At 39.8% G+C, this 13,147-nt stretch overlaps 2 protein-coding genes across 2 annotated transcripts in view; both read left to right on the top strand.

Moving 5' to 3' along the window:
- The window catches only part of CAPN5 (calpain 5), a 145,319-nt gene that overhangs the window by 93,881 nt on the left and 38,291 nt on the right, over nucleotides 1-13,147 (top strand). The gene's annotated exons all lie outside the window — the stretch shown is intronic.
- On the top strand, nucleotides 7,536-13,024 carry OMP (olfactory marker protein). Its single transcript, XM_031961344.1, has one exon. It carries the CDS (start codon nucleotides 8,573-8,575, stop codon nucleotides 9,062-9,064), a length of 492 nt encoding a protein of 163 aa, XP_031817204.1. The 5' UTR covers nucleotides 7,536-8,572; the 3' UTR covers nucleotides 9,065-13,024.

Genomic DNA, 13,147 nt, shown 5'->3' with positions numbered 1-13,147 from the left:
TAGCTTTAAATGAACCTTTCCAACCTTATTTCACATCCCTCTCTTTCTCACAGTTTCAGGATCTGCCAGACTGACCTTTTTGCTATTCCTCATACACACAAGATGCTGCCATCTTTTCTCTCCATGACATTGCACAGTATTCTGCACCCAAAGTCCCTCTACTCCCTACCATCTTTTTCCATTCTTTTCATTAAGCTAATCAGCCTTGCTCTGCCTTTGGACTTGTTCTTTGGTTGTTTTAGCCATGTCTGATTCTTCATGACCCTGTTTGGGGTTTTCTTGGCAAAGACACAGAAATGATTTGCCATTTCTTTTCCAGGTCATTTTACAAATGAGGGAACTGAGGCAAACTGGATTAAGTGACTTGCTCAGAGTCACCCAGGTAGTGTCTAAGGCCAGATTTGAACTCGGGTTTTCCTGGTTCCAGGCTCTATCCATATCACTATCCAGCTGCCTACCTTTGGGCCACTCAGCTTAATCAAAAGAGTAAAGAGGTTGGGATTGGGAGTTGTAGGTTTTCCTCCTGCTCCTGCATGAACTTGAAGAAGAGGAACTGTTTCCTCATTGATAAGAAGACTGGATCGCTCTCTAAGGAGCCTCTAGCTCCGACATTCTCTGTCCTAGGGTCTGAGGCAGCCTCCAGCTCTGACATTCTCTGTCCTGGGTCCAAGGCGGCCTCCAGCTGCCTCTGGTCTCGTGTTTTCCTGCTTTGATGGCCTATGTCCTGTGTAGGCTGGGATGTCTTCCAGCTCTGACAGTCTGTATCCTATTGCCTTAAGATGTCTTCTGTTTCTGAGGCTTGGTGGTCTGGATCTGATGTTCTCTGCTCCCTGATCACACAGGGTTTTTAGGATTTTCTGTGTAGGGCCTTGAAGATATAAAGTTGACTAATTGCTCTGTTTCTCCCTAGACTCTATTACCACACCCACCCCAGCTGAGTGGGGGCCTGGCAGAACTTGGGAACCTTCAGGGAGCTCATTATCCCCAACTCCAACCTGCCCTGTTCATTCTCCTCTCCCCTGATGACTTGAGGGTGTTTGTTGCCACCCAACATTTTCCAATCTGTTTCCCCTCCTTAGGGAAAACCTTTTGAAATCCTTTATTATCCACAGAAGAGGGCGCGGGTTCCAAAGCACACATCTTCCCTGCCAGTTGGGGCCCCTGTCATCATCATCTACTCTAGCACATGTGTCTGTGTAGTTGATGTGATTCATCGAGTTCAGTGTGTTATCAAATCTGACACAACATAAAATACCAATTCTTCCAGGAAGCCTGCCCCGACAACTCTCTCCTATCAATCCTCTTTTTCCTTGACCTCTTACTGCCCTCACTGCTTCTCTCACTTGTTTAGCAAATTACCTGGCTCTGGTTTGTATATAGCTTTGTAGATACTATAGCCAGAGGTGAAAGGGACCCTTGTACATGAATGTTAGCTATGGGACAGACCTTAAAATAAGGAATGTCAGAATTCAGACTTTCAGCTAGAAGTGGATCATAGAACACAAAAGGTAGAACTAGGAAGGATTTAAAGCAGAATGTGGATCTTAGAATACTGTGTTAGAGCAGGAAGGAAAGCAATTTCAAGGACATCTCATTCCTTCACTTTATAAATGAAGAAATTGAAGGCAAGATAAGAGAAATTATTTATCTCTAACAGCTTCATAAATATCAGGATTCTTTCCCCTTATAGATCATAAGTTGATTGAAGAATAAGAAACTTGGTATATACAGTCCAAAGTCTGGTAAGTCTCTGACCCCCTTCTCAAGATAATGTTTTTAAATGAATATACTAACCAGCATAGGTTTACAAAGAAAAGCAATTATATTGTAATATAGTTGTCAGATGTTTTAAAAAAAAAATCTGGAAGATAAAGAAACTCTGCTATGTACATGTGATCTTCATGATTTTCCATGGCCAAAAACTTCAGCCTCCTGTGGACAACCTTGGGGTGAACCTCTCTCAACTTAGCCAGGCTGGTCTTCAGACAAGAGACATCCAGTTGATCACTGGATTTGCATTTGAAACCTTTCCAACTTGGTAAAATTTCATAGAGTGTTTCCCTGGCGTGGCTTCAGAGAACCCAAGGGTACAGCTCCATGATGAGGACCTCAGTGGAAACTATAAACATGAATATTATGAAGAGTTTGAGATGCTGTTCAGTTACAATCTTTCTATCTCTTCTCTTTCCACCTTCTAATTAGAGATTGAGAGTTGCCTACCCTCTCTGTTTTAGGTTCAGTCTTTCTATAAGTCTCTCTCCCTCTCCTATTCCTACCCATCATCTGTTCTCTCTGTCTCTATGTATATCCTTTCTTCTCTCTGTTTTTCTCTCTGTGTCTTTCTCTCTCCCTGACTCTTTCCCCTTTCCCACCTTTCTTTGTCTCTCTCTTTCTACCTCCTCATTCTTCTTCCTTTTTTCTACTTTCTTCTTTCCTCATCTCTCATTTTTCTCTCCTGTTTTTCTTATCTCTTCCTTCTCCCCTCTTCTCCATCTTCTTTCTCTTATTTCCTTTCTCTCTGCTTCTTCTTTCCTTCCTTCTTTTTTTCACTTTTCCCCCCTCCTTTTTTTTCACCTTCCTCCCTCTCTGTTCTTATCTTTGCTCCCTCCTTCTTTCCTTCCTTTCTCTTTCCCTCAATCCTGCTATTCTCTTCCTCTCCTTTCTCTCTTTCCTCTTATCTTTCTCCATCCTTCTCTTTCCCTTTATTGCTTCCTCTTCCATTCTTTCCCTCTCCCTTTCTTGCTTTGGCCTAACTCCCTACACTATTCATCTATTTACTATTTCCTCTTCTCTGGGGATACCTTGAAAGGATGTTGTTTGGGAAGTTGTTTCCGCTCAGAAGTGACCTACCTGCTGTTCTGTCTGTCAGTGTACAACACAGATACACACATACACACTCCTCTCCCTCCCTGGGGTGTAGGACAAAGCTCATATCTCTAGGTGACAGTCTTTGCTGACACTTTCCTCTTAGTGTTGAGATTTTCTCTGAGGATTTAATCAAACACAGAAGACAGTAACAATCTACCATTTGGAACACTGTGGAGGAAATTAAGGCTCTGAGTTTTAGGCATTTTCCCCAATGTCTTACAACAGGTTATAGCAGAACTAGGTCTAAAACTCATGGTCTCTGACCTTCTTCCTATCATTTCCTCTATTCCATCCCTTCTTAGAGTCCTCATACTTTACTATAATTTTCTCATGCTTGCTAAATCATCTGTGTATCACAGTGGCCATAGAAGAAAGGGAGATGTATCCATCCAGATAAGGAGAAGAGAATTAAGGACAAGTTAGGACCCTGGGAAATCAATTTTTCCTTTCTATCTCCATTGGGTATGGATAGGAAAGATGGCTTCTAAGCTTTCTCAGGTGTAATACTCCAGGGGCCAGGGAAGTCAGGAACTTTGGTTTTGCCAGTAATTTGTATATGAGCACAACCAAAGATGATTTCTAAAATATTTGCAAATAGTTCTTATTTTATGGTTCTATATTCTATTCAGGAACAGATCTATAACCTGACTTGCTTCACCACAGTACCCAGGCCATTAGAAAAAGAGGCCTGAGTCTCACAAAGCCTGGGATAAAGAACTGGATTGTCTGTTTCCTGAAAAAATTTCTATTCAGGTCTTCAGTAACATCCTTTGCAGGGGTCCTCAAACTTTTTAAATAGGGAGCCAGTTCACTGTCCCTCAGACTGTTGGAGGGCCAGACTATAGTAAAAACAAAAACTTTGTTTTGTGGGCCTTTAAATAAAGAAACTTCATAGCCCTGGATGAGGGGGATAAACATCCTCAGCTGCCACTCTGGCCCACAGGCTGTAGTTTGAGGACCCCTACTTTAGAAATTAGTGTTAATACCTCTTATATTATCTGCCTTCCAGGAGAGGAATTTGTAAAGTTAAAGGGCTATAGAAATGGACATCATTTATATTTTCATCATCATTATTATAAAATTATAAAATTTCATCAACATTATTAAATGTTTCCCAGGATCAAGTCCATGTCCCTAACAGCTCAGGATGCAATCACTGATGAGAGATATTCTATAGCAGAGCCTGAGGTAAAGTGATGGCTTTACTCCACATGACTTCACTCTAAAAAAATCCAGAAGGGGATTTGAAGAGTTTTGCACAAAATTATTAATGGAGCAACCATCTCTGAACCTGCTAAGAATGGCATGGTGGTGCGACATTTGGATTTGGAGTAATCTGGATTCACAATTCTGATTCTACTCCTTATTGCTTTTGATTAAATTTAACAAATATTCCTTCAATGCCTACTACGTGCAAGGTAATGTGCCAAAAGTTGAAGGCAAAGAGACAGAAATGAAATAGTTCTTACCTTCAAGAACCTTATAATCTACTAAGGGGCTACAGTACAAATAAGTATTTTGTTGTTGTTCAATCCTTTCAGTTGCATCGACGCTTTGTGACCTCATTTGGTTTTTCTTGGCAGAAATACAGTAATGCTTTGCCATTTTTTTCCTCTAGGTCATTTTACATGTGAAGAAATTGAGACAAACAGGGTGATGTGATTTTCCCAGGGTCATGCAGCTAATAAGTAGCTGCGGCCACATTTAAATTCAGGAAGTTGATTCTTCCTGATTGCAAGTCTGGTGCTCTATCCACTGTACCATCTGTCCCCACAAATAAATATAGTCCAAAGTAAATTATGGAAGGAGAAGGCATTAACAGCTAAAAAAAAGTCAGTGAAAGCTTCAGAAATGGAGTGCTGTCAGAACTGAGCTTTGAAGGAAGACAAGAATTCTGAAAGGTGGTGATGAAGAGGGAGTAATTTCTGGGCACTGGAAATGGAATAGTAAGGTCAAGAAACAACAGGAACACAAGAGTTTTGCTGAAGAATGGAGCACAATAAAGGAAATAATATGAAATAAGTTTCTGGAAGTGAGTCTTGTACACCAAACTTACATGCTAAGCTGAGGAATCTATATTCTATTTCATATACAGTAAAAAAATTTTAGGGGCAGCTAGGTGGTACAGTGGACAGAGCACAAGCTCAGGTCAGGAGGACCTGAGTTCAAATCTGACCTCAGACATTTAACACTTCCTAGCTGTGTGACCCCTGGGCAAGTCACTTAACTTCAATTGCTTCAGCGGAAGGAAGGAAGGATTAGAGTAGATGACTAGAGTAGAGTAGATGACTTTTTGTTAAAAATCCTGAATCTTCAAAATTTTTATTCCCTGGGGCAGAGGCCTAGCTGATCCATTATGACTTTGGTTAGCAAAGCTTGTGTACCTCCTGTGATGGGAAGCTTCCTACTGCTTGAGATGAATAACACAGGTAAGTTCTTTATACCAATTCAAAATTGTCTTTCAGTGACATCCCCAATTGCTTCTAGTTCTTTCCACTTAATCTGACTTGATAGCATTTCAGGTACTTGAAAACAACTGCCTAAACATCCTCAGTTCTTTTAGTGGATACTCACATGACTTATATGATCTTGAGGACTCTCTCTATCCTTAGATACTTGTCTTCAGATATGTTCCAACTTGTCAGTGGCTTTTCTAAAACATGTGCTAGACATGATTTATAGGACTCTACAGCTGGTTTGATCACAGCAGGGAGACAAAGGTCACCCATGTCTCTGTTGCCAAAGCTAACATCGTGTTCATTCTTCTGGCTACTTCATCACATTAGGATGTCACACAAATTCATATTGAACTTGTGGTTGACTTAAACTCCCATACCTTTTTCATGTGCATGAGGTATGTATGCTTCCTTAAATGGGTATGTCTTCAGATGGGTACCATGGCATACTAGAAGAATATAAGTGGGATGTAATTCCAGCACTGCAACCCTTATAGTCTTAGACAAGCTGAAGCAAAGGAGTACAGTGGAAAGAGATCGGGCTTTGTAGTCAGAGGTCAGAGGTTCAAATCCTTCCTCTGTGATTTACTACATGTGTGGCTTTGGACAAGTCCATTTACCTCCCTGGGACTTAGCTTGCTTATCTTCAAAATGAGAAGATTTGATTAAACCTGAAGTTCTTAGTCTTGGCTTCATGGAGTTCCAAGGAGGCCATGGATAGATTTCAGAGAACTGGGGAAAAAGACATCTTTGTTTTTATTAATCATAATTAAAATGTCTCTACTGGGTCTGTATGTCAAAGAGATTATAAAAAAGGGAAAAAGACCCATGTGTACAAAAATGTTTGTAGCAGCCCTTTTTGTAGTGGCAAGGAACTAGAAATTGAGTGGAACCCTATCAGCAGGAAATGGCTGAATAAGTTACAGTAGATGAATGTCATGGAATATTATTGTTCTATAAGAAATGATGAGCAGGGTGATTTCAGAAACCCCTGGAAAGATTTATATCACCTGATGTAAAGTGAAGTGAATTGAACCAAGAGAACATTGTACAATAACAAGATTATGTGATGATCAACTGTGATAACCTTGACTCTTTTCACCAGTGAGGTAATTCAGGTCAGTTCCAATAGGCTTGTGATGGAGAGAACCATCTGCATCCAGAAAGAGAACTATGAGGATCATAAAATAGTATTTTTACCTTTTTTGCTATTATTTCTTTTCTTCCTCATTTTCTCCTCTTTTGATCAGATCTTTCTTGTGCAGCCTGATAAATGTGGAAATATGTTTAACCTATACTAAATGGCTTGCTGTCTAAGGGATAAGGGAGGTGGGGAGGGAAGGAGAAAAATTTGGGACACAAAGTTTTACAAGAGTAGATGTATTTTTTATTAAAGCTTTTTAATTTTTAAAAAATATACATGGATAATTTTTCAATATTAATCCTTGCAAAATCCCATGTTCCAATTCCCCCCTCCCTCCCTAGATAGCAAGCAATCCAGTATATGTTAAACATGGTAAAAATGCATGTTAAGTCCAATATATGCATACATATTTATACAATTATCTTGCTGCACAAGAAAAATCAAATCAAAAAGGTAAAAAATGAGAAAGAAAATAAAATTCAAGCAAACAACAACAAAAAGAGTTAGAATGCTATGATGGTTCATACTCAGTTCCCATAGTCCTCTCTCTGGGCGCAGATGATTTTCTTCATCACAAACCATTGGAACTGGCCTGAACGATCTCATTATTGGAAAGAGCCACACCCATCAGAATTCATCATTGTGTGGGTGTATGGATGTATGTATATTTTTGCTGAGACAATTGGGGTTAAGTGACTTGTCCAGAGTCACACAGCTAGGAAGTGTTAAGTGTCTGAGGCCACATTTGAACTCGGGTCCTTCTGACTTCAGGGCTGGTGTTCTAACCACTATCACTTAGCTGCCCCAAATCATCGTATGATATTGATGTTGCTATGTACAATGATCTCTTGGTTCTACTCACTTCAGTTAGCATAAGTTCATGTAGGTCTGTTCAGACCTCTGAAGTCATCCTGCTGATCATTTCTTATAGAACAATAATATTCCATAACATTCAAATACCATAACTTATTCAGCCATTCTCTAATTGTTGGGATCTACTCAGTTTTCAGTTCCTTGCCACTACAAAAAAGGCAGCCACAAAGATTTTTGCACATGTGGTTTCCTTTCCCTCCCTTAAGATCTCTTTGGGATATAAATCCAGTAGAAATACTTCTGGATCAGAGAGTATTTGCATGTATTTTGGGGAAAAACAACTATTATCATAAAAATTATGATTCTAGAAGGAATCTATAGATTTCATCAAACTACCAGAAGTATCTATGATGCCCCAAATTCTTAGAATCTCCAGACTAGGTAATCTCTGTGGTCCCTTGCAACTCTAAATCTATGACCCTAAGTCATTGGCCCTAAAATTATAAGTTGAATTTAAGCTTCACAATTTGTGAGTCTGTGAAAACATTTCATATGATGTTTTCCCCACTAGAATGTTCTCCCCCCATCCCATTTCCCAGCTGTTATGAAGGGCCTTAGGACACTTGTCTCAATAATTATGATGATGATAACAATATCTTTTACACAAATGATTTTAAATATATAATTTTACTTGATTCTCCCAATGACCTTGTGAGGGAGATAGTTTATTCAACATTTAGATCAAGTATCATTATTATTATTCCTATTTTATAAACGAGAAAACAGATTCAGATAGATTATGTGATTTGCCCAAGATTGCCTTCTTGGTAAATGTCATGAATAGGATTAAAACTCAGGTCTCCAGACTGCAAGTTCAGGACTCTGCTAGTTTACGTTGCCTTGTTTTAAACATAAACAAGCCCCATATCTTGATTGTCTCTATGTTGGTTGTCAGAACAGTTTCCTGGCAACTGACATCAGCATCTTCTTCCCTGTGGGTTACCCTGCCTGCTCGTCCTGCAAATAAGAACCAAGAAAGCTTTTCTTTGGCCTCTGGGGAGGCTCTGCATCAGGCCCTGGGAGTCCCTGACTTGTACTGGTAGGGAAAGTTGGAAGGAGGAGCTAGAGCTGGGGAAAGGGGCGGGAACAAGTAGGTTGGATGAAAACAGGTGAGGGAGGGAGGAGGTGGAATCGGCAGAAGTATAGGTTGGATGCCTCCTTCTTGCAGCCCCAGTAACTCCAAGACACTCATCAGGGTAGCAGGTCTTGTGTGAGGAGCTGAGCAGGGGCCATGGCTGCTGAGGAGGCCGACAAGCCACAGCTGGAAATGCCACTGGTCCTTGATGAGAACTTGACCAAGCAGATGAGGATACGTGTGGACACTCTGAAGAAGAATAACGAGAAGCGCCAGGATGGGGAGAAGCTGCTGCGACCAGCAGAGTATGTGTACCGCCTGGATTTCATCCAGCAGCAGAAACTACAGTTTGAGCGCTGGAACATTATGCTGGACAAGGCCGGCAAGGTGACCATCACGGGCACATCCCAGCATTGGACACCCGATCTCACCAACCTCATGACCCGGCAGCTTCTGGACCCAGCGGCCATCTTCTGGAGAAAGGAAGACTCTGATGCTATGGATTGGAACGAGGCAGATGCCCAGGAGTTTGGGGAGAGGCTGTCCGAGCTGGCCAAGATCCGAAAAGTGATGTACTTCCTGATCACTTTTGGCGAGGGCCTTGAGCCTGCCAACCTTAAGTCTTCAGTGATTTTTAATCAGCTTTGATATTGAACCTGGTTGCCCACTTCAACCTTTGCCCCCATCCTTATCAAGGATCAGGGTGTCTTTTCTCCATTCACCCCTCTATTATTTTCTTCTGGGACTTGCTTTTTCTCTCCTCTTCCCTCTCCCCCTCTTTAAAAAAATCTAAACACTCCACAAATTTTCCTGGATGAAAACATCTTCCCTTCCCCTCCTCTAGGCTTTCATTTTTCTTTCCTAATATTTGCTTGTCTCACCTTTGTACCTCCTAAGTTTTAAAACTGTATCTTTCTTTCCATTTTATTGTCTTAATCTTGATCAGGAAAACTATTCCATTTCCAGCTGTAGCATTGATTTCTCTTACCATCCGTTCCTTTTTTTACCCAACTCCCTGGACTTTTAGACCTGAGTGTTCCTAGCAATCCCCCAGCCTTTTTGATCTGATCAAGCCTCTTTCCTTCAGTCCTACTTCCCTGAATTTTGGGGAAAAGATTATTTATCCTCACATACACTGTCATATTCTTTTGCCTAGTGTTTGTTTCCATCATACCCTCCCCACTATCATCCTTTTCCTTCCCTACACGGCCCTTTTCATGCAGCATCAGTGTATCTCACCCCTGCCTTCTGTTTTTTGGTGTCTGCCCTCTTTCTCCACTATTTCCCTCCCAGTAATATTGCTGGTTACTGAATACCCTGTTTCTGGGGGGCAATGACAACATAGTTGCTGTGTCTGGTCTGAGCTTGTGGGTGTGTCCAGCAGCTTTGGAGAAACAATTCACTTTTCTTTCTGACTTCTTCTCTACTCTGGAACAGAAACCATAACTGACATTTTTGGCTATGCAAGGTGGGGACAACTTTCTGCTAGCCTAGGGTATAGTATTGCACACACACTATTTGCAGGATCAATGAATTAGGGATGGATGCAGTTAAATGTTGGGCCAGCAAGAACTTTGAAAGGTTGGCTGGGGGTGGGGGGGGGAGACAATGAGAGAGATCAACTTATGCTGAGCATATTGTGATGGCTGAAGACCTGCCATTCCTTCTTCATGTAGGATAAGAGAGAGCTATCCCGAAGAAGGAGACATTTAAATCTCTTATTTTTTATCTAGCGTTTTTACATAAAATTATAAGTGAATCTGAAGACAGATTTCTTTTAGTGAATATCCAACTTTTTGCATTGCTAAGGGATCTTAATTCCTCTCTTTGGGCTGTCCTAAGGTCCCTAGCCTCACAGTACATGAGCTGACATATGGGCTGTCCCTGACAGCAAGGCATGAAAGGAAAATATTCACTTGAGACATGTCCCTTTCATCTAAAAATTTCCCTTAGAGAGAACCTAGCTCTTTCAGGCTAAATACAGTAGCTTAGGGGAAGAAGGCATGGAGCATTTAATGTTGGAGCTGAACCCAAGAGTAGAGATTACAAGGGAAAGCAATCTAGTTCCGTTAGGTTCTTTTAAAAAAAGAAAGAAAGAAATGAACATATATATTCAAAAAAAGAAAGAAAGAAATGAACATATATATTCATATAGATATAATTCTCTATATACTACAAAACATTGAATCTGCATATATATATATATAAAATGTATATTTTGCATAGCAAAAATGTATACATAGCTTGAGTGATCTTTTAAGAGACAAGGTACTTCTATAGACAACTTTAGGAATTTGCTTCTCAGATGCAAGATATGATGATTCTCAGTAGATTTCTGATTCTGCAAAGTTCATATAAAAAGACTTGCTCATCATTTCCAGCAGAAGGAGAGGACAAGGTGTTTGATGAAGATTTCTATCCTCAAGAAAGCTCAAAGATGGGAATGGGGAGGGCTGAAGGGTCCAGTTGTTTGGGGGCAAGAGGAGTAGCACTAGCAGAATTCCAGCAGAGGACAATGTGGATTCTTTGGACTTTCCCTATAAGTGACATTTATTGTAGAGATAGCCTTTTCCAGGACTCTAGTCCTTGAGGATGGCTGTTTTGGACTGATCACTCTGGAGTGCTCACCACCCATATCCATTTGGCTATTTAACACTTAAAGAAGTTTTATTGATATCTTTTGTCTTTACCTCATATTCATTTCCTACCTGCTCCCCTTTTCCCCTCAGATTGAACCCTTCCTTTCAGCAAAGAGAACAATATCTGATACAATGACTGTATCTGTATCTGATCATGTATTCAATGTTTTCTTCTAGTTGTGTCTCTTTGTCTTTGCTGGAATGGGAGAGCTGTAGTTAATTATCTGTTCTCTGGGACTTTGGTTTTTTGGTTACTCAGAGTTTAACTTTCTTTTTGTGATGTCTTCATTACATATATTGTTTTTTGGGTTCTGGTTATTTTACTTTGCCTTTGTGGCAAAAAGTTTTTCTATATTTCTCCAAATTCTGTCCTGGAATTAGAAGGAGACAAATGTTGTCTGGTTAATAGGATATGTGTTACACAACTGCAAGTATATATATGAGGCAGCAACATGGTTTAGTGTGGAAAATGTCCTGAACTGAGGGAATCGGGATATTGAAATGATAGTGTCATTTTTGCCATCAGCTCACTGTATGACTTTGGGAAGAGTCATTTTCCCTTTCATGATTTTGATTTCCACTTTTGAAAAATGAGGGTGTTAGAGTAGATGTCTCTGTGAATTTTTCTAATTTAACATCACTTTATGATTCCATTATTTGATTGTATGATTATATGTCTGCGGGCTAGTACTGATCACAGTTTAACAGAACTAAATATTTAGTATTTTCTACATAAATCTTGGCCTTAGCTCTGGACAGACAAAAATGAAAAATTGACATGTTCACTGACCCTAAGGAACTTACTAAGGAGTTTAGTAGACAAATGTTAGAATCGAATGGTTCTCCTAGTTCAGCCTCCTCATTTTACAGGATTAGGAAACTGGGCTTCAGAGAGGTAGATTTATTTTCTCTAACTCACACAGCAAATGCATGGTAGAGCTATGATTATAATCCCACATTCCCTGACTTCTAGTCTAATGCTCTTTTTTACTATACCATGTCATTAGGCAGCAAATAAACTAAAATCTATATACATCTATCTACCTGGAGTACATTTAATTTCATGCTTCCTTTTCTGAGTCATCATGGAAAGTAAACTGTTATTGTTACCTGGATCTCAAAGCTAACTATAAAAATCTCCCTTTCATTAGAGGGAAGGTATTTTATTTCTTAGATATATTTTTAAAAATAAAAGCAACAATAGAAGCAACAAACCAAATCAGAGGTCTAATTGTGACTTCCAGGGTTCAATAACAGACAAATAAGAGTTTCTCTATGCTGTAGTTTACTTTGACCTAAGTAATGTCAACCATTAGCTCTATCATTGTTAAGACTGATATTATTTTCCAAATTGTGTCTTATTATCACAGTGCTTGCCATGCAGCAGGAATTTATAATCAATACTTTATTTATCTTTTGATCCTCACTACAAACCTGTAAGATAGGGAAAGGCAATGATTTTTTTTCCCCTACTCATTATAAATGAGGAAAAACAGATGGGAACCCTAGATAGAAAGTGATTTGCTCCAACTCCTACAACGTTAGTGGCACAATTGGGACCATAACCCCCATCTCCCAATCCCTCTATTAAATTGCCTTAGGGCTAATTAGTTCTCTCAAAATGGGCAAGTCACTCAACCCTTGAACCTCACTGTTGGCATCTATATAATGCATTACCTTCCTTCAAGAAGTGTTGTACAATGGGATAAGTAATGTTTTTTAAATAGAAATCACCCCCAAAATATGAATTGTTATCATTATTATGAGCTTCGTGTGAATAATTTAAGTAAGACTCTTTGGTTTTGGAACCTCCACTAAGATTAGCAAGGTGTAGATGTGGTGTGGGGTGTCACTGTGGCTGACAACTACTTCATCTTTATACTTCTGCCTATCTAACCTCTCTCAGTTTGAAGTCCCTCTGAACTTGTATTCAGTATATGTATTCAATAAAAATCTATATTCTCTTGTACTCTAAGGTGTGCATTTTCTTCCTGTCTGGTATTTACTTCAGGGCCATTTTCTTACTCCCTTCTGCATTTGCAGTCAATGGATCAGTCTGCATTTATGTAAATACCAGGCATTTGTCCTGGAG

This window comes from Sarcophilus harrisii, chromosome 3 (assembly GCF_902635505.1).
Source record: "Sarcophilus harrisii chromosome 3, mSarHar1.11, whole genome shotgun sequence".
NCBI classification, from domain to species: Eukaryota; Metazoa; Chordata; class Mammalia; order Dasyuromorphia; family Dasyuridae; genus Sarcophilus; species Sarcophilus harrisii.
This window is presented reverse-complemented; position numbering and strand designations above follow the sequence as displayed.

Excerpts from the sequence above, each read along its gene's own strand:
- OMP (XM_031961344.1), top strand. The coding sequence starts at position 8,573 with ATGGCTGCTGAGGAGGCCGACAAGCCACAGCTGGAAATGCCACTGGTC.